At 50.3% G+C, this 27,312-nt stretch overlaps 1 protein-coding gene and 2 non-coding genes across 6 annotated transcripts in view; all 3 read left to right on the top strand.

The window, feature by feature from the left end:
- The window catches only part of LOC142250032 (E1A-binding protein p400-like), a 407,327-nt gene that overhangs the window by 229,071 nt on the left and 150,944 nt on the right, over positions 1-27,312 (top strand). For all 4 annotated transcript variants that reach the window (XM_075322102.1, XM_075322107.1, XM_075322113.1 and 1 more), the window contains exons 26-30: positions 355-557; positions 6,666-6,835; positions 7,094-7,290; positions 21,080-21,191; positions 21,307-21,444. In XM_075322102.1, coding sequence (XP_075178217.1) covers positions 355-557; positions 6,666-6,835; positions 7,094-7,290; positions 21,080-21,191; positions 21,307-21,444 — 820 coding nt within the window. The remainder of the gene's footprint in view (positions 1-354; positions 558-6,665; positions 6,836-7,093; positions 7,291-21,079; positions 21,192-21,306; positions 21,445-27,312) is intronic.
- On the top strand, positions 4,101-4,227 carry LOC142258861 (small nucleolar RNA SNORA49). Its single transcript, XR_012727893.1, has one exon. It is a non-coding gene; the product is annotated as a small nucleolar RNA SNORA49 (small nucleolar RNA).
- On the top strand, positions 6,890-7,017 carry LOC142258854 (small nucleolar RNA SNORA49). Its single transcript, XR_012727892.1, has one exon. It is a non-coding gene; the product is annotated as a small nucleolar RNA SNORA49 (small nucleolar RNA).

Genomic DNA, 27,312 nt, shown 5'->3' with positions numbered 1-27,312 from the left:
AAACTACAAAGATGGGCATTTTTATAACTTGTCATATATCTCTTCATAAGCGAGGAGTAAGAAAATAACTTGAATATCTAAAATATGTAAATCACTACAATAAGGACCTGACTGGATTATTAGTGAGTTATATTTCTTCAATTATCAAGCCTGGTACAGTGGCTTGTATGATGCATATTGCGTTCGGAGATTGTGGGATGGAGGGGGGGGTGATGAGCAATTGTTAAAATATAGTTTGCTGTTCTCTTGCCATTGAAGTTTCCCGCATCTGCAGTTTCTCCTTTATGTCCAAAAACACTTGCTTTGAGTGCCCCATCAGTGATCTGTTCTATTATTTTCTTCATTTGCTTGCAGGGCCCTGTGCATGGTTCCCGCTGTCATTGTTCCACCACCATTTCTTACAGTTCCACATCCGCCTCCTATGTATACCCACAAAATGAAGATGCTGAGTCTTAGACTCAGGGAGTATGCAGCCCCACACATGCTGGACTTGAGGGAGCAAACATCACCTCATTGTGTGCAATCTCCTGACTTGCGGCTCATTCAATGTGATTCCGGTAAGTTACATTGTACCACCAGCCAGTGCCGCCTCAAGATATTGGACGTTATATAACTTTTGATTTATAAAGCATCAAAGGGTAAAAATGTTTAGCATAAACCCTTGGTTTAACTAATCGCTTATTTGCTGATGATGCATTCTCACTGGACACAATGTCTAAACTGTTTATTGTGCTCCAGCAAGATGGAGTTAGCAAGGCCAGGAGAAATGGCTAGGAGAGCTAAAAACAGGCACAATGGAAGACACCTGTACCTAGCTGCTCTGTATTCTAGCTCCTAATTTGAGAACCCCCCCTTCTGATGGACAGTAGTTATCTTTATTAGACAATCCCTTTAAGTGATCGGTTGCTCTAGCATATTTAATGCTGTTAATGAGTATGTAAACGTAACTTCTTCAGCTCGTACAGGGCAGGTTCTCCTCACACTGCTGTCAGAGGCCCATAAAAGTAATGTAAGACATAATGGGACCCAAAGGACCCTGTTATACCATTGGGCAGTGGTATCTATGGTACAGTAGATCCATGAAAGCATTGTGCTGTCTATTATAACTGAAAGCCATACAATTAGTGTAAGTCAATATATGTTTCTCTTAGACGGTACAAATTCTTGTTTGATCATATAAATGGGTAGCTAGAGAGCTAACCATGCTGCAAAGGAGAAGAGATTTTTTAGATATTCACATTATTGGTGTACTTCTCTGAATTGCTTCATGGTTGGATATGTCCATCACCCGTTAGTTATGTGTTCTCCTTATACCCTAGTTTACCTGTGATTATCACTGAAGCCCCCATACACAATAGATAGCTGTCAGCTGAACAATGGCTAAGCTGGCAGCTCTCTCCCGATTTCTCCATACACAGCACTGTTTGGCTCTGCAGAGTTCTCCTGTGTTCTCCAGGGGCACTGATGTTAAACTCCTGGTGGCTTATCTTGTCAACAACAAAAGGATTTGGTGTCTTACATCCTTATCTCCCCTGACATCCTCAGTCAGGAGAACAGTTAAGGTACCGTCACACATAACGAGATCGCTAGCGAGATCGCAGCTGAGTCACGGTTTCTGTGATGCAGTAGCGATCCCGTTAGCGATCTCGTTATGTGTGACACTTACCAGCGATCAGGCCCCTGCTGTGAGATCTCTAGTCATTGCAGAATGGTCCAGGCCATTTTCTTCAAAGGCGATGTCCTGCTGGGCAGGACACATCGCTGTGTTTGACACTGTGTGACAGGGTCAGAGTGACTGCTGAGATAGTTATACAGGTCGCTACTGCGACCTGTATTGTTCCTGCATCGCTGGTAAGATCTGACTGTGTGACATCTCACATGCGACCTCCCAGCGACTTACCTGCGATCCCTATCAGGTCGCATCGTTTTCGGGATCGCTGGTAAGTCACTGTGTGTGACTGGGCCTTTAAGGCTCCGTCACACAAGAGATTGCTAACGAGATTGTTGCTGAGTCACAGTTTATGTGACTTAGCAATGGTCTTGCCAGCGATCTCGTTATGTGTGACGCCTACCAGCGATCAGGCCCCTGCTGTGAGATCGCTAGTCGTTGCCGAATGATCCAGACCATTTTCTTCAAAGGCGATGTCCTGCTGGGCAGGACGCATCGCTGTGTTTGACGCCTATCAACGACCTCCTAACAGGGTCCCACCGCCGCCAAGCTTGTTATACAGGTTGCTCATCGTTACTGCGTCGTTGGTAAGGTCTGACTGTGTGACATCTCACCAGCGACTTACCAGCGATCCTTATCAGGAAGTATCGTTGTCGGGATCGCTGGTAAGGCTGCTTTCACACTACGTTTTTTTAACATCCGTCATGAACGTTTTTTAACGCAAAAACTGATCAAGTGCAAATGCGTTTTCATTTCAGTGCATTTGCAATGGACTCGCGTCAACATGCGTTCACCTGCGTTTGCGTGCGTTATAGTGAGGATCCAGCGGCTTGCAGTTTTTTAACTTTTTTTCAAAAACGCTACTTGTAGCGTTTTTGAGCTGCGTCCAAATATTACAAATTGCTGGATCCTGACTAAACAGCACGCAAATGCATGTGAACGCTGGCATGCTGATAGACAGGATCCTGCTTGCTCTACTGAGCATGCACAGAAACCAGCCTCGCGTGATCAGTCCCTCTCTCCACCTCCCTCTCCCTCCCCCTCCCTCTCCCTCCACTCTCCTCCGCCTGAGAGTGGAGGACGCTCGTAACCAAGGTAAACATCAGGTATCTGCGGTCTTAGTTACCCGATGTTTATCTTGGTTACGTGTGCAGGGAGCAGGCAGCCGGCTCCTAGCAGCTGCAAATGCTCGTAACCAAGGTAAACATTGGGTAACCGCGGTCTTAGTTACCCGATGTTTATCTTCGTTACGTGTGTAGGGAACCGGCTCCTAGCAGCTGCAGATGCTCGTAACCAATGTAAATATCGGGTATCCAAGCAAGTTACCCGATGTTTACCTTGGTTACGAGACTCCACAGCAGTCAGAAGCCGGCTCCCAGTCTTTCACGTTCAGTTCCCCTCACTCCCGATCACATGACTCCAATGCCCGCCCATAAACTTAAAGTGACAGGATCCTGCAAAATAATACATGCGTTTGCATGCGTTTTTTTGCTGTAAAAGCAGGATCCGCTTTTGCAGTAAAAAACGTTCATGACGCATGTTAAATAAACGTAGTGTGAAAGCAGCCTAAGGGGTACTTCACACACAGCGAGATCGCTGAGATCGCTGCTGAGTCACGTTTTTTGTGACCTCATTAGCGATCTCGCTGTGTGTGACACTGAGCAGCGATCTGGCCCCTGCTGTGAGATCGCTGCTCGTTACACAGTGCTGGTTCGTTTTTTTATTGTTGCTCTCCCGCTGATAAGCACACATCGCTGTGTGTGACAGCGAGAGAGCAACAATCCTGAATGTCCAGGGAGCAGGAGCCGGCGTCTGACAGCCTGCGGTAAGCTGTAACCAAGGTAAACATCGGGTAACCAAGGTGGTTACCCGATATTTACCTTCGTTGCCAGCCTCCGCAGCTCTCACGCTGCCAATGACGGCTCCTGCTCCCTGCACACGCTAAGTTAATCGGTGTGAGCTGGTAACTAAGGTAAACATCGGGTAACCATACCCGATGTTTACCTTAGTTACCAGTGTCCGCAGCTTCCAGACGCCGGCTCCGTGCAAGCGCAGCGTCGCTTGCACGTCGCTGCTGGCTGGGGGCTGGTCGCTGTTGAGATCTGCCTGTTTGACAGCTCACCAGCGACCATGTAGCGATGCATCAGCGATCCTGACCAGGTCAGATCGCTGGTCGGATCGCTGCTGCATCGCTAAAGTGTGAAGGTACCCTAAGTCGTTGTGTGTGACTGGGCCTTTAGGTCAGCCAAGTCCTCCGATATCAGAGGGTTCAAGGACGTTGGCTTGCTGTGTATGGGGTTCCTTAGCAGTAAATCAGATTAATCTAACGTTGGTAAATAATCCATTGTTCCCTGTTTTTACAGTATTTTAAAATGATCGATTTTTTTCTTATTTTATTTTATATAAATTCTGTACCTTGAAATCCTGAACAAATCCTCATCCTTACTCCAGGGTTATTGTTGTCCATACTTTCCCTGGCATTAATTGAGGAAAAAATAAATGCTTTTGTTCAGTAACTGGAAATTTGTTTTCCAATGAGCTGGATATCTGCATACAAATTTAATAATCTTTCACGCCCTTATAAGAAATAGATGATTTGTCAGTGGTCTTCTAGCTAGGTTTAATTTAGAAATAATGTAAATAGCTTTTCTGTAATGTTTAAATCATTGTATAGTGACATTAGAGTGCATTTAAGGGTTTGTGCCTTTTGGACCGTGGACTCTGCGATATACAGTGAAAGCAAAGAGGATGGGATTTATAGAAATCCCATGCCCACTGTGCTTCTTTTCACTGCGTAAACTGATATGCAGCGCGGCTTTCCGAGCCACAGCTATATATGCTTGCGGAGATGCGAGTGCTCTCAGTGAGAGAACATTGCAAAATATTCCTGATTGGGGGCATGGACTGCTGCTTTCTCCTACAGAGAACACTTGTGGATCGTGGGCACGTAAGCTTAGAGAGCATTCAGGGGCTGTAAACCTGTGCAGACTTCAATCTCATGATGGCTGAGAACTTGTTACAATTATACTTAGTCCATAGAGTCCGCTGTGAACTTGACACCTTAACTCAATTTTGTAGAGAGATTTATCAGTCCAGACATTCATAGTTGATTGTTTGGACTGGATGATGTTTCCCTGTATTTGTCTAATAAGTGAAAAGGATTTACAAGTAGGGCTGAGCGGATGCGAACTGTAAAAATCCGAATCTGCACAATTTCAAAGATTTCCAGGTGCCAGACCCGGATCCGGAATTCCGGGTGCACGATCCGGATCCGGCCCTGGGGAAAATAATTGAAATGTAAAGATGAACGGGAATAAAACAGCGTTTCATACTTACTGAGACTCGGTGTCAGGGTGGAACACTGCTTCCGGGTTGCGCATTCACTTCCTGTACTGTGCATCGTATACACACAGCTTTCTGTGTTTTCCCCACCCACCAGCCGTCCTCTAGTCTGTGATTGTTTGCAGGCAGACCGCGCCCCCAGTCTGTGACAGTATCTGCCTGCTGTGCAGTCTTTGCGGCTCAGTCATTGTCTGCACAGCCAGCGGTCGTGCTTTATTTCTGCTGACTGTGTTATGTAGCAGCGCTGAAGTGGCGTGGGACATCATGGGGATTACGCCGGACCTGCAGGGTGTTGGTGGTTAATAAAGTGGTAAAGAAGGGTGTGTTTTGTACTTTATTCCAATTAGAGGATTGTTCTCTGTGTCTATTTACAGTCACTTACAGGTTTGTGTGATTCAGGTATCTGATAGACACCTGTGCCATCACTGACCTAGGGTTTAGTAGTAGCTGTGCGCTGCTATTAACCCCTTATTACCCTGATTGGCACCGCTCCAGGGCACTCGCGAAGAGCCGGTTAAGTACAGGGGTTTGTCACATCTAATAGATGTGGCAATATCGGGACTTTATCATGGCTTGGTATCAAAATTGGGAGGGACTGCACGTCATTTTAAAAAAAAAAAAAAAAAAAGAAGCCGCATCATCGGCACAGCCGCGCGCACTTTTGACAGGAACGTGCATGTGTTTTTAGGTACATCCACGCTCATGCTCCGTGCGCGGCAGGCCGTGCCGGCTGATGTCATTTCAGACTTGTAAGAGTCTGACAGCGCATCACCGGCACAGCCGCAAACACATTTGACAGGAGTGTGCATGTGTTTCTGAAAGACATGCACGTTTACCATACTGACCCGCAGACACTTGCACTACTTTCCCCACCTACCGGCCATCCTGTCACCTGTGATTGGTTGCAGTCAGCTGACACGCTGACACTGGGGGTGGGGCCGCCTCTAAGGCTATGTGCGCACGTTGCGTACTAGCCCTGCAGATATTTCTGCAGCGATCTGAAGAGCACATGTGCGCTTTAGATCGCTGCAGAAATGTCCGTAGTGAGCGCCGATTCCATGCGCTCTGCCTGCAGCTCCTGCCATAGACAGAGCAGGAGCTGCCGGCAAAGCGCAGGAAAGAAGTGACATGTCACTTCTTTTTGCGCAGCGCTTCGGCAGTAGCCGAAGCGCTGCGCTCTTAGACGCCACGTGCGCACGGCCCCTGCACAATCTCCATAGACTGTGCAGGGGCCGCAGGACGCATGCAGTTACGCTGCGCTACAAAGCGCAGCGTAACTGCATGTTTTTACGCAACGTGCGCACATAGCCTAACTGTAACTAATTACGCGTGCCGGTGGGCGGGCAAAACAATGAATATTGAATTGTTGGCTGAGGAAGGAAGAAGTATGACCCGGAAGAAGTTTACTGCCATGACACAGCCTTTGGTGAGTACACCGCGCACGTTCCTACTCCCCTATTCCCTCCCCAAACGTTTTTAATCTCCGGATTCTGGTCCCCATAGACTTATATGGGCACAGAAATCCGGAGCTGATCTGCATTTTTTTTCAATCCAGCAGTGATTCGCCGGTCCCGGATTTTGGCGGATTCGATCAACTCTCTTTACAAGGTCTCTAACTTACTGGGTATTTTGATCATCTCATGTTTATTCACAGGAAAACTGGAGGCTTTATGTATCCTTCTTCATAAACTAAAATCAGAGGGACGACGAGTTCTGATTTTCTCCCAGATGTTGCTCATGCTTGACATACTTGAGACTTTCTTGGACTTTAATTGTTTCACCTTCTTGAGGATCGATGAAAATGCCAATCATGAGCAATCTCAGGTAGGTGCTTGTAAATTTTTCACCAAGCCGGCTACATTTATAAGGTGGTTCATTTTTCCTCATCCTTACTCCAGAGTTATTGTTTTCTATACATTCCCTGGCATTACTTGAGGATAAATAAATTGTTCTGATCGTGCTTCTGGAAACTGTTTCCTCTGGCTTTACGATTGTGAGCATACACGTGATTCGAGTCAAGTGCATTGTGCATTTCCAATTGCAGTCTATTGTCTTATTATAGTTCTGTTTATTCTCTTGTAGGATTTAATGAAAAGTTTTAATAGAGACCCTCGGATTTTCTGCATGGTGTTGTCTACCCACCTCCGCTCTTTGGGAGTGTACCACGTAGAAGCTGACACAATCATATTTTATGACAGTGATCTAAATCCAGTGATGGATGGGAAAACCCAGTCATGGTGTGATCTCATAGGCAGAGCTAAGGACATCCATGTTTATAGGTACTGTCTATTCTTCATCAAAAATATTGGAAGCTTTTTTTTTTTTTTTTCGTTTAAAATGTGTACCCAGTAGATTTGATTAGATTGTTGCATCCAGAGTACAAATTTATGTAAGCCTATGATTCATACTTACAAGTGCTGTAAATGTATAAGTCTTATCTATTGTGTTCTACTAGAGATTGTAAATAGCAAAATGAAAAACTATAAGGTTGATTAAAAAATGATCTGCACGTTGGCTGTAGAATTTTTGATCAACTTTCGGAAAAGACAAATACATATTTTTTTTTTTATTTTTTTTTTTACATAGTCCCTCTGGTTTTCACTACACAATACATTTTGTCTATCTGTTATCCAAGTTTTGTATTACTCCATTAAAATGCATTTTTGGCTGAGCTGCGAGCCACTAATGCACCACACTTCACCTCTCCTCAGACATGAATCTTCATTCTTGTTTGACCAAACAGGTGATGGCTTTTTCCAACAGAATCAGTTCATGTGCTCTCAAGCATCTGGCTCCTTCAAGGCTGACACTTTCTTTATCGTTCCTATGGGAGACCCAGACATTGGGTGTATAGCTTCTGCCTCCGGAGGACACACAAAGTACTACACTCAAAAGTGTAGCTCCTCCCTCTGAGCTTATACACCACCTGGAGACTAGATCTAGCCAGTTTATCGCTTTGTGTTCAGGAGGTCATACATCCACACATGCATTCTCATCTGATTTTTCATTTTTGGAAAGAATTTGAAGAAAAGCGGGTCCAAGCCTGGACCCCCGGCATGTCCCTTCTCACCCCACTGTGTCGGCGGTGCTGTTAAAGTTGATTCCAAGGCTGGAGCCTTACATGCCGTGCTCCTTCACCATCCCTCCGGGGCTCTGGCTTGAAGTGGGAGCCAGCACGGTTCTCCATGCTTGGCATGAGACCGGTCTCCATCCGCAGCCCTTCAGGATCCTGCTGGACCGGAGCACTCATTCCCCAGGGACATGGCCCTGCGTCTCAGCAAGCTAAGTACCTGAGACGTTGTTGTATGGGGGTCCCTTGTACTTTATTGTTGTGGGAGAGTGTGCTGAGTGATTTTTATGACATTTCCGGCGGGTTCTCTGGCTGTCGCCTGAGAACCGCGCCGATGGTGCCTGCGCGCCGGCCGCACCGCTCAAATTTAGGCCCCGGCTTCGCCGGAGGCCTACTTTCGGTTTCACTGCCCTCGCATGTCATTCATGCAGAGGGACAGCGTGGCTCCGCCCAGTGGCCGTTCTACAAAGGGGAGAGACACTCCTCACTGAGTACATGTCTCCTCCCCTGTGAATCTCTTTGGCCCTCCAGATCCCTCTCTCAGAGTTGGTCCCGCCCCCTCTCTTCACTCCGGTGGCCATTTTCTCAGCGTTTTTCCCTGCGATCTCCACTGGTCTGCAGCACCCCTGCTGAGGTGCTTGGGAGTCCGGGCTTCGGGATCTGGAGGGCACACAACCCGCTCCGGCGGTCTGGTAAGCCACAACCTTTGGTTGTGGACCTTCTGTATACACTCTCTGGGGGTCTTTCTGGCAAGAGCCCCCACTCCAGCAGCATGTCTCACACGAGGAGCAAGGCTCCAAAGCTGTATTCAGTATGCACTGCATGTAAGCTCCTGCTGCCTGAACAGGGCACCAATCCCCATTGTGCTGCCTGCTCTAACCTGACGATGCCTCAGCCTGGAATCGTACCCCCAGGGGTCTCTCCGGCTGCTCCGGCTCCTGTGGCTGAACGCCCGGCTTGGGTAGAATCCTTATCTAGGTCTATCTCCCAGTCTTTTGCCGACTCCATGGGACAGCTGTCCAGGACTCTGCTAAGCATGCATCAGCCTCCTTCACAGGGTGCCTCTGCTGCTAGGGCTCTCTCAGCGGAGCTCACAGAGGATTCATCTTCTGGTCCCAGACCCCGTCCTCCCAAGAGGAGACGCAGGGCTCCCTCGCCTTCCTCGTCCCGTGGCTCTGATTCAGGAGCTGACTCGCGGGATGAGGAGGATGCCTTTACAGGGGGCTCGGAGGCTACCTCCATGTGCCCCATTGATCTGTCCGAAACCGACTCAGATGTCAGTGATTTGATTGCGTCCATTAATTCTGTACTGGATCTCAATCCGCCAGTATCAGAGGAGCAACCCTCTCTGGCAGAAAAGCATCAGTTTATCTCGCCTAAAAGGTCAAAGAGTGTGTTCTTTAACCACTCCAGTTTTCAGGCCGCTGTGAGCAAGCCTAGGGCTTGTCCTGACAAACGCTTTCCAAAGCGCGGTTCTGATGACCGTTTTCCCTTTCCACCTGAGGTGGTCAAGGAGTGGGCTCATTCACCAAAGGTGGACCCCCCGGTGTCTAGACTCTCAGCCCGGACCATTGTATCAGTGGCTGATGGCACCTCTCTTCAGGATTCCACTGACCGCCAGGTCGACCTTCTGGCCAAATCTGTATATGAGGCGGCAGGGTCCTCGTTCTCCCCAACCTTTGCAGCAGTGTGGGCTCTCAAAGCCATCTCTGCTTCTCTGGAGGAGATGCACTCCCTCACCAGGGAATCTATGCCCGAAATGGTTGCCTTAACTTCCCAAGCTTCAGCTTTTTCATCCTATGCCATGTCTGCCATGCTGGAGGCTTCTCACCGCACTGCGGTGGCTTCGGCTAATTCCCTCGCTATCCGCAGGATCCTGTGGCTTCGAGAGTGGAAGGCAGATGCTTCCTCAAAGAAGTTCCTTGCTGGACTCCCTTTTGCTGGGTCCAGGCTGTTCGGTGAACAGCTGGATGAAATTATTAAGGAGGCTACTGGCGGGAAGAGTACTTCCATGCCACAAACCAAAACCAGGAAACCTGCCCAGGGTAGGAATCAGTCGAGGTTTCGTTCCTTTCGTTCCTCCAACTGGTCGTCCTCTAAGCCCTCGGCCTCGTCCAGTAACACTGCCAAGGACCAAAAATCCAACTGGCGCACAAAAGCGCGTCCACAGAAGACCGCAGGAGCTGCTGCCACTAAGGCAGCCTCCTCTTGACTATCTGTCCGCGCCAGCAACGTCCTTAGTCGGTGGCAGGCTCTCCCACTTTGGAGACGTGTGTTTCAACACGTCTCCGATCAGTGGGTGCGGGATATCATCTCCCACGGCTACAGGATAGAATTCTCTTCCAGCCCGCCAAACAGATTTTTTCTGTCAACTCCCCCCTGCTCCAAGGCCGCCGCCTTCTCACAGGCCGTGGCATCCCTGCAGGCCAACGGAGTAATTGTACCGGTTCCCGCCCGGGAACGGTTCAGAGGTTTCTACTCAAATCTCTTCCTAGTCCCCAAAAAGGATGGTTTCTTCCGGCCCATCCTGGATCTCAAGCTTCTCAACAAGCATGTTCAGGTGCGGCATTTTCGCATGGAGTCCCTGCGGTCAGTCATTGCATCAATGACCCAAGGGGATTTCCTGGCATCCATCGACATCAGAGATGCCTATCTGCATGTGCCAATTGCAGTTTCACACCAGCGTTGGCTACGTTTTGCAATCGGAGAGGAACATTTCCAATTCGTGGCTCTCCCCTTCGGGCTAGCCACGGCCCCTCGAGTATTCACCAAGGTCATGGCAGCGGTGGTTGCGGTTCTGCACCTACAGGGGTTGGCAGTGATTCCTTACCTGGACGACCTTCTAGTCAAGGCTTTATCCAGCGCAGACTGTCAGCGGAGTGTCTCGCTCACTCTTGCCACTCTAGCCCAATTCGGGTGGATTGTCAATCTTCCCAAATCCACTCTGACTCCGACTCAGTGTCTCACGTACCTAGGGATGCAGTTCGAGACTCTGCCGGCACTTGTGAAGTTGCACTTAGTCAAACAGCAGTCCCTCCAACTGGCGGTGCGCTCTCTGCTGAGGCCCCGCCGTTATTCCATCAGGCACCTGATGCAGGTGCTGGGTCAGATGGTGGCGTCAATGGAGGCTGTTCCCTTTGCCCAGTTCCATCTGCGGTCACTGCAGCTGGACATTCTCCGCTGTTGGGACAAGCGGCCTTCCTCCTTGCACAGGTTAGTGGCTCTGTCGCCACAGTCCAGGAGCTCTCTTCAGTGGTGGCTTCGGCCTCTCTCCCTGTCTCAGGGGCGCTCCTTCCTGACTCCGTCCTGGGTGATTCTCACCACGGATGCCAGTCTTTCCGGCTGGGGAGCGGTATGTCTCCACCATTGAGCGCAGGGCACTTGGACTCCGTCCGAGTCAGTCCTCTCGATCAATGTGCTAGAAACCAGAGCTGTGCTTCTAGCTCTCCTAGCCTTTCACCACCTGTTGGCGGGCAAGCACATCCGAGTCCAGTCAGACAACGCGACAGCGGTTGCCTACATCAATCACCAAGGCGGGACACGCAGCCGCCTGGCAATGCTGGAGGTACAACGCATTCTTCAATGGACGGAGGACTCGCAAGTCCACCATATCCGCAGTCCACATCCCAGGCGTGGAAAACTGGGAAGCAGATTATCTCAGCCGTCAAACCGTGGACAGTGGCGAGTGGTCCCTGCATCCGGCAGTGTTTCAGTCAATCTGCCGCAAGTGGGGCACTCCGGAAGTGGACCTAATGGCATCCCGTCACAACAACAAGGTTCCTGTTTACGTGGCTCCGTGGCTCGCTCCCACGATCCTCAGGCCTTCGCCGCGGACGCTCTGGTTGAAGACTGGTCCCAGTTTCGTCTGTCCTACGTGTTTCCCCCTCTAGCTCTTTTGCCCAGAGTTCTGCGCAATATCAGAATGGAGGGCCGTCGAGTCATTCTCATTGCCCCGGACTGGCCCAGGCGAGCTTGGTACCCAGACCTGCTCCATCTGTTTGTAGAGGTGCCGTGGCATCTTCCGGACCGTCCAGACCTTCTCTCACAAGGTCCGTTTTTCCGCCAGAATTCTGCGGCTCTCAGATTGGCGGCGTGGCTCTTGAGTCCTGGATCTTGACGGCTTCTGGTGTCCCCCCTGAAGTCATCTCCACGATGACTCGGGCCCGCAAGTCTTCCTCCGCCAAGATCTATCACAGGACTTGGAAAATTTTCCTGTCCTGGTGTCGCTCTTCTGGCCATTCTCCTTGGCCTTTTTCCTTGCCGACCCTTCTGTCTTTTCTACAGTCCGGTCTGCAGCTGGGACTGTCCCTCAACTCTCTCAAGGGACAAGTCTCGGCTCTGTCAGTGCTGTTCCAGCGGCGTATCGCCCGGCTGGCTCAGGTCCGCACCTTCATGCAAGGTGCGTCTCACATCATTCCGCCTTACCGGCGGCCCTTGGATCCCTGGGACCTCAATTTGGTTCTCACGGCTTTGCAGAAACCCCCCTTTGAACCTCTTAGGGAGGTTTCTTTGTTTTGTCTTTCACAGAAAGTGGTCTTTCTAGTTGCCATAACTTCCCTCAGGAGAGTCTCTGATTTAGCTGCGCTCTCTTCGGAGTCACCTTTTTTGGTTTTTCATCAAGACAAGGTGGTTCTCCGTCCGACTCCGGACTTTCTCCCTAAGGTGGTTTCTCCTTTCCACCTTAACCAGGACATTACCCTACCTTCCTTTTGTCCGGCTCCTGTTCATCGCTTTGAAAAAGCGTTGCATACTCTGGATCTGGTGCGGGCTCTCCGGATCTATGTGTCTCGCACCGCTGTTCTTAGGCGGTGCACCTCTCTTTTTGTGCTAACCACAGGTCGGCGTAAGGGCCTCTCTGCTTCTAAGCCGACCTTAGCCCGTTGGATTAGGTCGACCATTTCGGATGCCTACCTGGGTTCTCAGGTGCCTCCCCCGCCGGGGATCAAGGCACACTCGACCAGAGCTGTCGGTGCCTCTTGGGCTTTCAGGCACCAGGCTACGGCTCAGCAAGTCTGTCAGGCTGCCACTTGGTCTAGCCTGCATACCTTTTCGAAGCACTACCAAGTGCATGCTCATGCTTCGGCAGATGCGAGCTTGGGCAGACGCATCCTTCAGGCGGCTGTCGCCCACTTGTGAAGTTAGGTTCCGCCTACTTCTCAGTTTTTTTCTGGTTATTCCCACCCATGGACTGCTTTGAGACGTCACAATGTCTGGGTCTCCCATAGGAACGATAAAGAAAAAGAGAATTTTGTTTACTTACCGTAAATTCTTTTTCTTATAGTTCCGTATTGGGAGACCCAGCACCCTCCCTGTTGCCTGTTGGCAGTTTCTTGTTCCGCGTGTTATCACCGGCTGTTGTCGTAGACAGAGTCTCCGGTTGTTCCGGTTCTTGCTCTGTTTCTCCATCGTTCCTTATGGGAGACCCAGTACATGGGTGTATAGCTTCTGCCTCCGGAGGACACACAAAGTACTACACTAAAAAGTGTAGCTCCTCCCTCCGAGCATATACACCCCCTGGATGACCAAATCTAGCCAGTTCAATGCTTTGTGTTCAGGAGGATCACACATGCATTTTCATCTGATTTTTGATTTTAAAGAGTTGGAAGAAAAGCGGGTCCAAGCTGGACCCCCGGCATGTCCCTTCTCACCCCACTGTGTCGGCGGTGCTGTTAAGGTTGATTTCAAGGCTGGAGCCTTTACATGCCGCGCTCCTTCACCATCCCTCGGGCTTTGGCTTGAAGTGGGAGCCAGCACGGTTCTCACTGCTTTGCAGGAGACCGGTCTCCATCCGCAGCCCTCTCAGGACCCTGCCGGACGGAGCACTCATCCCTCAGGGACCTGGCCCTGCGTCTCTCAAGCTAAGTATTGAGACGTTATTGTCAGGGGGTCCCTTGCATTTTTTATTGTTGGGGAGAGTGTTTTAGTTATTTTGGTGACATTTCCGGCCGGTTCTCTGGGTTTCCCCTGAGAACCGCGCCGAGGGTGCCTGCTCGCCGGCCGCACTGTAAAATTTAGTCCCCGGCTTCAGCTGCGGCCTACTTTCGGTTTCACTGCCCCTGCATGTCAGTCAGGCAGAGGGACAGTGCGTCGCCGCCCACCGGCCGTTCAGCAGAGGGGAGGACACTCCTCTCTGAGGAGATGTTTCCCTCCCCTGTATATCCCCTTGGCCCTCTGGTTCCCGCTCTTGGACTAGGCCCCGCCCCCCCTCCTCACTCCGGCGCCATTTTATCAGCGTTCTCAGGCTGAACCCCTGGCTTGGGTAGAATTGTTTACTAAGTCTATCTCCCAGTCCTTTGCTGACTCCATGGGAGAGCTGTCCCGGACTCTACTGAGCATGCATCAGCCCCCTTCACAGGGTGCCTCTGCTGCTTCGGCTCGCTCTCCAGAGCTCACAGAGGATTCTTCATCTGCTCCCAGACCCCGTCCTCCTAAAAGGAAACGCAGGGACCCCTCTCCTTCCTCGTCCCGCGGCTCCGATTCACGAGCCGATTCGCAGGACGAGGAGGATGTCTTTACTGGGGGCTCGGACGCTACCTCTATGTGCCCCATTGATCTGACTGAGGGGGATGCAGATGTTAGTGATTTGATTGCGTCCATTAATACTGTTCTGGACCTCAATCCGCCAGTATCAGAGGAGCAACCCTCTCTGGCAGAAAAGCACCAGTTTACTTTGCCTAAGAGACCAAGGAGTGTGTTCTTTAACAACTCCAGTTTTCAGACCACTGTGTCCAAGCCCAGAGCCTGTCCTGACAAACGCTTTCCTAAGCGTGGTTCTGATGACCGTTTTCCTTTTCCACCAGAGGTGGTCAAGGAGTGGGCTCTCTCACCAAAGGTGGACCCTCCGGTGTCTAGACTCTCAGCCCGGACAGTCGTATCTGTGGCTGATGGCACCTCACTCAAGGATCCCACTGACCGCCAGGTTGACCTCCTGGCCAAGTCTGTCTATGAGGCGACAGGGGCCTCGTTCTCCCCATCTTTTGCAGCAGTGTGGGCTCTCAAAGCCATCTCTGCTTCTCTGGAGGAGATGCATACCCTCACTAGGGACTCTATGCCTGAATTGGTTGCTTTAACTTCCCAGGCTTCAGCCTACGCCATGTCTGCCATGCTGGAGGCCTCTCACCGCACTGCGGTGGCCTCCGCCAATTCCCTCGCTATCCGCAGGATCTTGTGGCTTCGTGAGTGGAAGTCGGATGCTTCCTCAAAGAAGTACCTTGCTGGGCTCCCATTTGCTGGGTCCAGGCTGTTCGGTGAACAGCTGGATGAAATTATTAAGGAGGCTACTGGCGGGAAGAGTACTTCCTTGCCACAGACTAAAGCCAGGAAACCTGTCCAGGGCAGGAACCAGTCGAGGTTTCGTTCCTTTCGTTCCTCTAACTGTTCATCCTCTAAGCCCTCGGCCTCGTCCACTAACTCGGCCAAGGACCAGAAGCCAACCTGGCGCAAGAAGCCGCATCCACAAGGGTCCGCAGGAGCTGCTGCCACCAAGGCAGCCTCCTCTTGACTATCTGGCCGAGCCAGCAACGTCCTTGGTCGGTGGCAGGCTCTCCCACTTTGGCGACGTGTGGTTTCAACACGTCTCCGACCAGTGGGTGCGGGATATCATCTCCCACGGCTACAGGATAGAGTTCTCTTCCAGCCCTCCAAACAGATTTTTTCTGTCAACTCCCCCCTGCTCCAAGGCCGCCGCCTTCTCTCAGGCCGTGGCATCCTTGCAGGCCAACGGAGTAATTGTGCCGGTTCCCGCCAGGGAACGGTTCAGAGGTTTCTATTCAAATCTCTTCCTAGTCCCCAAAAAGGACGGTTCCTTCCGGCCAATCCTGGATCTCAAGCTTCTCAACAAGCATGTTCAGGTGCGGCATTTTCGCATGGAGTCTCTGCGATCAGTCATTGCCTCAATGACCCAAGGAGATTTCCTGGCATCCATCGACATCAGAGATGCCTATCTGCATGTGCCGATTGCAGTTTCACACCAGCGTTGGCTACGTTTTGCAATCGGAGAGGAACATTTCCAATTCGTGGCTCTCCCCTTCGGGTTAGCCACGGCCCCTCGAGTATTCACCAAGGTCATGGCAGCAGTGGTTGCGGTCCTGCACCTCCAGGGGTTGGCAGTAATTCCTTACCTGGATGACCTTCTTGTCAAGGCTTCATCCAGCGCAGACTGTCAGCGGAGTGTCTCGCTCACTCTCGCCACTCTTGTTCAATTCGGGTGGCTTGTCAATCTGCCCAAGTCCACTCTGACCCCGACCCAAAAACTCACGTACCTAGGGATGCAATTCGAAACTCGGCCGGCACTTGTCAAGCTGCCCTTAGTCAAACAGCAGTCCCTCCATCTGGCGGTGCGCTCTCTGTTGAGGCCCCGCCGTCACTCCATCAGGCACCTTATGCAGGTGCTGGGTCAGATGGTGGCGTCAATGGAAGCGGTTCCCTTTGCCCAGTTCCATCTGCGTCCTCTGCAGCTGGACATTCTCCGCTGTTGGGACAAGCGGATTTCTTCCTTGCACAGGTTGGTGGCTCTGTCGCCACAAGCCAGGAGCTCTCTTCAGTGGTGGCTTCGGCCTCTCTCTCTGTCTCAGGGACGCTCCTTTCTGACCCCGTCCTGGGTGATCCTCACCACGGATGCCAGTCTTTCCGGCTGGGGAGCAGTATTTCTCCACCACCGAGCACAGGGCATTTGGACTCTGTCCGAATCAGTCCTCTCGATCAATGTGCTGGAAATCAGAGCTGTGCTCCTAGCTCTCGTAGCCTTTCACCACCTGTTGGCGGGCAAGCACATTCGAGTCCAGTCAGACAATGCGACAGCAGTTGCCTACATCAATCACCAGGGCGGGACTCGCAGCCGCCTGGCAATGTTGGAGGTTCAACGCATCCTGCAGTGGACGGAGGACTCCAAGTCCACCATATCCGCAGTCCACATCCCAGGCGTGGAAAACTGGGAGGCAGATTATCTCAGCCGTCAAACCGTGGACAGCGGCGAGTGGGCTCTGCATCAGGCAGTGTTCCGGTCGATCTGCCGCAAGTGGGGCACTCCGGAAGTGGATCTAATGGTGTGAGCAAAATCCTGGGATATGAAGAGGAATTATGATGTCCAGTCATAATCGCTCTCATCACTCCATGGCAGTGCCCCCTCCCTTCTTGTTCTCAATGTCCACCATCTGGGAAGGTGTCACATCCTAGCAACACATCCCATGGCCATGTCCTGTGATATGGAGATTAGATGACCTGGGAACAATGGACACAGGATGACCCCCTGCCGTCACCCTGTAACAAGAGTTGTATCTCATTATAAGGCTATGGAACTATCCAGACAGAACGACTCCAGTAAAAAATGGTTCATATCTCGCAAGCCATATTTCCGATAAATATGGCAACCATAAAAATGGTGTTTTCGCATGCGGACGATGCTGGCACACCTTTTTTATGGGAGCGGGAGCTTGGGAAGTACCCCAGGCGTGATATCAGCCAATGGGGAACTAGTAGACAAGTCATGAGTCCTCTCGTTCTGTAGCTAAATTCATAACTGTCACAATGAGAGCATTGGCGTCCGCCTACGACGCTCCCAGGCAAAGTTATGGCCCATATTCCATGTTGTAGATATTGTCCATAACTCCAGCCAGGGGTGGAGCAGTGCTCCCTCTGAGGTCACTAAGGTAGGAGGGGACCTGGATTTGCCCAGGTTGATAACCCTACTTCGGCCATTTTCCAGTGTTCTTTTGCTCGGGGGTCTGGTCAGGGAAGACCTGTGAGAGAGATCCTGGAAACCTGGTCCACGGCGCCCCCCTGTGGCCAGACGCACAAGGTAACTGCTGGAACTGTGTATGCCTGTTTGTAATCCATATCTTGCGTGTAACTGTACTCTGACCTATGTATATTCTGTAGATCTCCTATTGTGTATATTGTAGTTTCTAGTGTGGCTTCGGCCGATTAAATTATATAATTAATCTTGGGCTGTTCTGTTATCTCGATCTTGAATCCCACGTCTGTGTGTTCGGCTAATAGTTACCGTGAAGCGGTTGGTGGCAGCGAGTTGTGCCAAGGATTATTGTGGGGAGGCCAGTGAGATTCGGGAAGATTTTTTATATTCCGCCCGCGGAGGTCGGGGGAATATATACCCTACTCTCACCGGGGACCCTTCAATAATCGGCATACGTAGTATAGCGGCCTCCTTGCTTATTGTCGGGCAATTCCATAATTGGCCTGACTATAAGAGGGGCGCTAGAGAGCGCGTCACGTGCTCTGTCTGTCGGTCGGGAGGTATAAATGAGGGGTGGGACTCTTGCTTGTTACCCCCCGATCGTGACGTACTGGTAGCCAGCGCGGGGGATTTCTGAGTGACCCCCCTGGTGGTTCGTGACAAATGGCATCCCGGCACAACAACAAGGTCCCGGTTTACGTGGCTCGCTCCCACGATCCTCAGGCCTTTGCAGCGGACGCGCTGGTTCAGGATTGGTCCCAGTTTCGTCTGGCTTACGTGTTTCCCCCTCTAGCTCTCTTGCCCAGAGTCCTGCGCAATATCAGAATGGAGGGCCGTCGGGTCATACTCATCGCCCCAGACTGGCCCAGGCGAGCTTGGTACCCAGACCTGCTCCGTCTGTCCGTAGAGGTGCCGTGGCATCTCCCGGACCGCCCAGACCTTCTCTCTCAAGGTCCGTTTTTCCGCCAGAATTCTGCGGCTCTCAGATTGACGGCGTGGCTCTTGAGTCCTGGATCCTGACGGCTTCCGGCATTCCTCCCGAAGTCATCTCCACTATGACTCAGGCCCGGAAGTCTTCCTCGGCAAAAATTTACCACAGGACTTGGAGAATTTTCCTGTCCTGGTGTCATTCTTCCGGCCATGCTCCTTGGCCTTTTTCCTTGCCAACCATCCTGTCCTTTCTACAGTCCGGTCTGCAGCTAGGACTATCCCTCAATTCTCTTAAGGGACAGGTCTCGGCTCTGTGTTCTTTCAGCGGCGTATCGCCCGACTGGCTCAGGTGCGCACCTTCATGCAGGGCGCATCTCACATCATTCCATCTTACCGGCGGCCTTTGGATCCCTGGGACCTTAATCTGGTCCTCACGGCCTTACAGAAACCCCCCTTTGAGCCTCTTAGGGAAGTTTCTTTGTTTCGACTTTCACAGAAAGTCGTCCTTCTGGTGGCCATAACTTCTCTCAGGAGAGTCTCTGATTTGGCCGCGCTCTCTTCGGAGTCACCTTTTTTGGTTTTTCACCAAGACAAGGTAGTTCTCCGTCCGACTCCGGACTTTCTTCCTAAGGTGGTGTCTCCTTTCCACCTTAACCAGGACATTTCATTGCCTTCCCTTTGTCCGGCCCCTGTTCATCGCTTTGAGAAAGCGTTGCATACTTTAGATCTGGTGCGGGCGCTCCGGATCTATGTGTCACGCACCGCCGCTCTTAGGCGGTGCACTTCTCTTTTTGTGCAGACCACAGGTCAGCGCAAGGGTCTCTCAGCTTCTAAACCGACCCTAGCTCGTTGGATTAGGTCGGCCATATCAGATGCCTACCAGAGTACTCAGGTGCCTCCCCCGCCGGGGATCAAGGCACACTTGACCAGAGCTGTCGGTGCCTCTTGGGCTTTCAGGCACCAGGCTACGGCTCAGCAGGTCTGTCAGGCTGCCACTTGGTCTAGTCTGCACACCTTTTTTAAGCACTACCAAGTGCATGCTCATGCTTCGGCAGATGCGAGCTTGGGCAGACGCATCCTTCAGGCGGCTGTCGCCCATTTGTGAAGTTAGGTTTTGCCTACTTCTCAGTTTTCTGTTTATTCCCACCCATGGACTGCTTTGAGACGTCCCATGGTCTGGGTCTCCCATAAGGAACGATGAAGAAAAAGAGAATTTTGTTTACTTACCGTAAATTCTTTTTCTTATAGTTCCGACATGGGAGACCCAGCACCCTCCCTGTTGCCTGTTGGCAGTTTTCTTGTTCCGTGTGTTTTCACCGGCTGTTGTTGTAGTCAGAGGTTCCGGTTGTTCCGGGTTTTGCTCTGTCTCTACTTGTGGGTGGATGTCCTCCTTCAGCTTTTGCACTAAACTGGCTAGATTTGGTCATCCAGGGGGTGTATATGCTTGGAGGGAGGAGCTACACTTTTTAGTGTAGTACTTTGTGTGTCCTCCGGAGGCAGAAGCTATACACCCATGGTCTGGGTCTCCCATGTCGGAACTATAAGAAAAAGAATTTACGGTAAGTAAACAAAATTCTCTTTTTTTACTTGTGGGTGGCTATTCTCCTTCAGCTTTTGCACTAAACTGGCTAGATCTAGTCTCCAGGGGGTGTATAAGCTCAGAGGGAGGAGCTACACTTTTTAGTGTAGTACTTTGTGTGTCCTCCGGAGGCAGAAGCTAAACACCCAATGTCTGGGTCTCCCAATACGGAACTATAAGAAAAAGAATTTATGGTAAGTAAACAAAATTCTCTTTTTTGCAACCATCCATGAACTCCTCTATCCATTCATACACACTACCTAGTGACAAAACACTTTCTCGATAATGTGCACAAAGTCTTTTATAAATACACACCCTCAGATCACAAAAAAACCCAAAACGAATCACTGCTCTTCTTTCTTGCAAATCCTAAGTGGGGCAGCCATTGTTTCTCATACCACAGTCATGAATGATTAAAGCAAAGCATTGACTGGGGAGACAGCAGCCTCGTACAGAAAGCGCTGATTACAGTGTGGCCAACAGAAGTTTAAATATAACTGGAAGGTGGAAAATGTTTGCTTTTGCCTATGTATACATCATACCTATAAGGGTAATAATACACAGCAAAAAGATTTGCATTTTGGTGGCATGTGGACCTGCAGATGAAACGCTGCGTATAACTGCACATTGCAGTGTTAAGCTGAGTCTAAACTGTCTAATACATTTAGTTGGTTTCAAGACTTATAAGATGATGCTAGTGTACCATATAATTGCTGCTATTGGTTTGCATTCTACAGTATACATTTTTTAGCCTACTAAATTATTCATAAACTTCTATTTTAAATGTAATATTCGCAGGTTGGTCAGTGCCAATTCTATAGAGGAGAAGTTGCTGAGGAATGGCACAAAAGATCTCATCAGAGAGGTGGCAGCTCAGGGCAGTGACTATTCTCTGGCATTCTTAACCCAGGTACATATTGTTTTATGTCTTCCTATTTTACTTATATTTTATTGTAGATAAATATATAAATATTTCTTTGCTATGAAGAACACTGTACAACTCTTCCTATTTTACATTGCCTCAGCAAACAATCCAGGAACTGTTCGAAGTATGTTCTCCACTGGATGACAGTGGGGTGAAAGCTGAAGAGTTTGTGTTACTATCCCAGGAGCCATCTCCTTCAGATATAATCACGCCAAAAGTTGCAAAGCCTTTTGTGGAGGTAAGGACATCTTAACGTGAAGTACAAAAAGGAGGGATATTTGTTAAACGTTTTCATTTTGGTACAGACAGTAGACACCTAGGATTTGAATCAAGATCAGCGTAGTTTGCCAATCTTGATGAGGAGATGGGCTAGATTCACATGTTCCTCATTCATGAAGAAGCATATGCCTCTTTGTTAATTAGGAGGGTTGGATGAGTGGCAGGCACCTTTGTGTGTGCTTTGCCACAAATCCTTCTCCAGTCCATGCTGGAGTTGTAGTGTACCGAACGTGGCCACTCGTTATGAATTTCAAGATCATTTGTAACCATGACCCCATCCAGTTTTAGCTTCGCTCACTTTTGTCGTAGCTTGCAAAAATGGTGCGAGAACTCCAAAAGTCGCATAATTTTAGAGTAGCCTCCAATTTGGCCAAAATTGTGAGTTTTCTAAGCTTTTTGCTCTAGAATACTGGCATAAAAGATTTGTTGAATTGGGCCCATTGTTTGTATAAATACTTCAAGTTATATAATGCTACTAGCTGTAGTACCCGGCGGTGCCCCGCATAGTATCTGTCTCCCAGTATCTCTCTATCTCTGTCTGTGTCTCTCTGTTTGTCTCTGTATGTCTCTGTCTCTCTCTGTCGCTCTCCTAGTCTGTCTCTCTCTGTCTGTCTGTCTATCTCTCTTTGTCTCTCTATCTATGTCTGTCTGTCTCTGTTTGTCTGTCCGTCTGTGTGTCTGTCTCTCTATATCTGCCTCTGTGTGTCTGTCTGGCTCTGTGTGTCTGTGTCTGGCTCTGTGTGTCTGTCTCTGTGTGTCTGTGTCTGGCTCTGTGTGTCTATGTCTGGCTCTGTGTGTCTATGAATGTCCTTTGTTCCTGTAGCAACCAATCAGAGCTGCTATTATCCCCTTCACCCCCAGGCGTTTTTCCATTTAGTTGGGGGGTTTTTTCTCCTCTCCTTCCGAGAGCTGTAACTTTTTTATTTTCCCGTCAATCTTGCCATATGAGGGCATGTTTTTTGCGGGAGGAGTTGTACTTTTAAATGAAACCATAAGTTTTACCATATAGTGTACTGGAAAACAACAAACATTTTTGGGATATGTTATTCACCATGTTCACTATATGATAAAACTGATGCATTGGTCTGATGTCTAAGGTACGAGTTTGTAGACACCAAACATGTATTGGTTTACTTTTATCTAACTAGTTAAAAAAATTTCACAAGTTTATAACAAAAAAAGTGGCGCACTTTTTGTGCCATTTTCCGAAACTCGTAGCATTCTCATTTTTTGGCATCTATGGCTCAGTTATGGCTTTTTTTTTGCGTCTCAAGCTGATGTTTTTAAAGGTACTATTTTCTTTGTCGCTCCATTGGGAGACCAAGACAATTGGGTGTATAGCTTCTGCCTCCGGAGGCCACACAAAGTATTACACTTTAAAAAGTGTAACCCCTCCCCTCTGCCTATACACCCTCCCGTGCATCACAGGCTCCTCAGTTTTATGCTTTGTGTGGAAGGAGGCACACATCCACTCATGCTCCCATTTTAGTCAGCAGCAGCTGCTGATTTTATCGGTTGGAAGAAAAGAGGGCCCCCACAGGGCTCCCGGCATGCTCCCTTCTCACCCCACTAAGTCGGCGGTGCTGTTAAGGTTGAGGTACCCATTGCGGGTACAGAGGCTGGAGCCACATGCCGTTTTCCTTCACCATCCCTTAGAGGCTCTGAGAGAATTGTGATCCTAACCGGTCATCCATTCACTGGGACCAGGTTCCCTCCGCAGCCCCTGTGGGAATCTGCCGGACAGGAGACTTTGTGTCATCAGGGACAGGGTTCTGCATCTAAAGGTACTCTGTGTCCCCATGAGGACGGTGCATGGAGCGCTTGTCTCACAGACGCTGCAGCTGCTGCTGGTTTGGTGACGACCGGGACTTCCGCGCCGACCGCGCCTGTTTGTCGGCCGCGGTATTAAATTTAGTCCCCGGCTTCATGCGGCCTAGTACCATAACTCCCGCCCCCGGGCCTGCCAGTCAGGGGTAAGGGCGGGACGGTCGACCTGACGTCGGCAGTGAGGGCTGGAGCATACTTTAGGTTTCCTCCCCCCCCCCCTCACTGATCACTGTGGGGCACCAGATTCCCGCACTTTACTAGTCGCCGCCCACGGCTCCCTCCTCCCCTGAGAGCTCCGGCAGCCATTTTTACAACACAAGCAAGCATTGTTGACCTTAGGGAGATCAACATATCCACTGCGGAGACACCATCACGTGTTTCTCAACGCAGTGATTCTAGAGCATTGCCCCCTGGGAAGTATGCAAATAAGAAAGCCGCGGAGACACCATCACGTGTTTCTCAACGCTGGCAGGAAACTAGCCAGGTCTTTCACCGGGAAGGAACAACCACAGGAAGGGCAGTCTCCAGTCAAGGAGACCACCTATACCAAACATGGTATCCATCCACAGACAGCCGTTTCGGGGTATTTGCCCCTCATCAGTGTGGAGTAGGAATCTGGCTAGTGGGGGCAATGCCTAGTATAAGACTACTTAAGCAAGCATTGTTGACCTTAGGGAGATCAACATATCCACTGCGGAGACACCATCACGTGTTTCTCAACGCAGTGATTCTAGAGCATTGCCCCCTGGGAAGTATGCAAATAAGAAAGCCGCGGAGACACCATCACGTGTTTCTCAATGCTGGCAGGAAACTAGCCAGGTCTTTCACCGGGAAGGAACAACCATGGGAAGGGCAGTCTCCAGTCAAGGAGACCACCTATACCAAACATGGTATCCATCCACAGACAGCCGTTTCGGGGTATTTGCCCCTCATCAGTGTGGAGTAGGAATCTGGCTAGTGGGGGCAATGCCTAGTATAAGACTACTTAAGCAAGCATTGTTGACCTTAGGGAGATCAACATATCCACTGCGGAGACACCATCACGTGTTTCTCAACGCAGTGATTCTAGAGCATTGCCCCCTGGGAAGTATGCAAATAAGAAAGCCGCGGAGACACCATCACGTGTTTCTCAACGCTGGCAGGAAACTAGCCAGGTCTTTCACCAGGAAGGACTGCCAGCAGTGTGTGCTGGCTGCCAGCAGTGTTTTCTCTGGCTGGTCTCCCCGAGATCAGTGATTGTTTTGTCTTGTGACTGAGATGTAGCAGAGCTGGAATCACCATGGGACCTCGAGTGGATTATGTCAAACCCACAGGGGTGTTTAGGGGGTTAATAAAGTGGTGAAAGAGGGTGTTTTTTATATTTTATTCCAAATAAAGGATTTTTTGGTGTCTGTGTTAATTTACTTTCAGATGCCTGCCATCACTATTCTAGGGCTTAGTAGCAGCTGTAAGCTGTTATTAACCCCTTAATAACCCAATTTCCACCTCACTAGGGCAACAGGAAGAGCTGGGCAAAGCACCAGGCTTGTCACATCTAATGGATGCGACAATCCTGGGCAGATGAAGGTTGCTATTTTTAGGCTAGGGGGCGGCCAATAACCATGGCCCTTCCCAGTCTGAGAATACCAGCCCCCAGCTGTCGGCTTTATCTTGGCTGGGTATCAAAACTGGGGGAACCACAAGCTGTTTTAATTATTTAAAAAAAAGCCACATGCAGTTCCTCTTATTTTGAAACACAGCCAAAATAAGCGCAGGGCTGGGCCTGAAGCCTGTGGCCGTGAGCTTTATCTGTGTTAGTATCATAATATGGGGGAACATACACCAATTTATTTATTTATTTTTACTATACGGGCATAGTCACACTGAAGTATGACTCGCACTAGTGCAGTGAGAAAATCTTGCTTAAGTAGTCTTATACTAGGCATTGCCCCCACTAGCCAGATTCCTACTCCACACTGATGAGGGGCAAATACCCCGAAACGGCTGTCTGTGGATGGATACCATGTTTGGTATAGGTGGTCTCCTTGACTGGAGACTGCCCTTCCCGTGGTTGTTCCTTCCCGGTGAAAGACCTGGCTAGTTTCCTGCCAGCGTTGAGAAACACGTGATGGTGTCTCCGCGGCTTTCTTATTTTTACAACACATTCTGCCGGTGGAGGATTTCAGGAACGAGCCCTGCAGCTCTGGGAGACCCAAGGCAGGGAATCTGGTGGACACACACCGCTTTGGGCGGTCGGTAAGCCACACCGGTCTCCCGGTGCTGGTCCCCCTAGGGTGCCGAAGTGTATATATATATATATATTTGTATATATTTTTCTCTGTTCGGCCGAGTTGTTTTGCTTTTGGCTATATACCCTCAGTGATCACTCTCCTAGGAGACAACAGCATGTCGTCCACAAGGAGCAAGGGCGCTAAGGCAAAGGGTTATTTTGCAACCTGTACCTCTTGTGCGGCTATGTTACCTGCAGGTTCCACCTACCCTCACTGTGAGCAATGCTCGGCCTCTGTTGCACTTGCTCAGCCGGAGCCTCGGGCACTAGTGGGACCCTCGGCTCAGGCAGACCCGCCTGCTTCCCCTGTCCAGGTGGCAGGGACAGAGTTTGCAGTTTTTGCTGAGAAACTCTCTGAGTCGCTTTCACAATCCATGGCTCAGTCTATGGACAAATGGTCTGCTAAGCTACTAGAAGCCTTGCAGTCCAGATCGGTCCTTACACAGGCCCCGGGCACTGTTGGATCATCACCTCCAGGCCCCTCTCGGTCTGCGCCGCAACGTGCTCCCGGGGTGGCCCCTAGGTCTCACGTGGAGGACTCCGGCACGGACCACAGTCCCAGACCGGCTAAGCGGGCTCGCTGGGAATTTTCCCCGACTTCCTCACGCTGCTCGGGGTCTCAGCTTGAGGACTCTCTGGAGGATGAGGCGGACGTCGCAGCTCAGGGCTCTGACCCTGACGTTGCTCTCAATCTTGATACACCTGAAGGGGACGCCATAGTAAATGACCTTATAGCGTCCATCAACCAGGTGCTAGATCTTTCTCCCCCAACTCCACCTATAGAGGAGTCGGCTTCGCAGCAGGAGAAACACCAGTTTAGGTTTCCCAAACGTACACGGAGTGCATTTTTCAATCACTCTAACTTCAGAGATGCTGTCCAGAAGCACAGAGCATTTCCGGACAAGCGCTTTACTAAGCGCCTTAATGACACACGTTACCCCTTCCCCTCTGACGTAGTTAAGGGTTGGGCTCAATGTCCCAAGGTGGATCCTCCAGTCTCTAGACTGGCGGCTAGATCTGTAGTATCAGTTGCAGATGGCTCATCGCTCAAGGATGCCACTGACAGGCAGATAGAGCTCCTGGTGAAATCCATCTATGAAGCAACAGGCGCGTCTTTTGCCCCGGCCTTTGCAGCCGTGTGGGCACTCCAAGCTATCTCAGCTTGTCTGTCTGAGATTAATGTGGTCACACGTACCTCTGCTCCGCAAGCTGCGTCTTTGACTTCTCAGGCGTTGGCTTTTTCGTCCTACGCCATGAACGCCGTCCTGGACTCTGCTAGCCGTACAGCGGTAGCATCCGCTAATTCGGTGGCAGTCCGCAGGGCCATGTGGCTACGCGAATGGAAGGCAGACTCTGCTTCCAAGAAGTTCTTAACCGGTTTGCCGTTTTCTGGCGACCGATTGTTTGGCGAGCGATTGGATGAAATTATTAAGGAATCCAAGGGAAAGGACTCGTCCTTACCCCAGTCCAAGCCGCAGAGACCTCAGCAACGGAAAATACAATCGAGGTTTCGGTCCTTTCGGCCCTCAGCCAAGTCCCAATCCTCCTCGTCCAACAGGCCAGAGAAGGGCCAGAGGAACTCTTTTATGCGTGGCGGTCTAAGTCACGTCCCCAAAAAACCGCCGGATGCACTGCCTCCAAGGCGGCCTCCTCATGACTTTCGGCCTCCCCATACCGCATCCTCGGTCGGTGGCAGGCTCTCCCGCTTTTGCGACGCCTGGTGGCCACATG

This window comes from Anomaloglossus baeobatrachus, chromosome 1 (genome assembly GCF_048569485.1).
Source record: "Anomaloglossus baeobatrachus isolate aAnoBae1 chromosome 1, aAnoBae1.hap1, whole genome shotgun sequence".
Classification (NCBI taxonomy): Eukaryota; Metazoa; Chordata; class Amphibia; order Anura; family Aromobatidae; genus Anomaloglossus; species Anomaloglossus baeobatrachus.
Note: the sequence above shows the minus strand (reverse complement) of the source record. Positions and strands in the feature narration are given on the sequence as shown.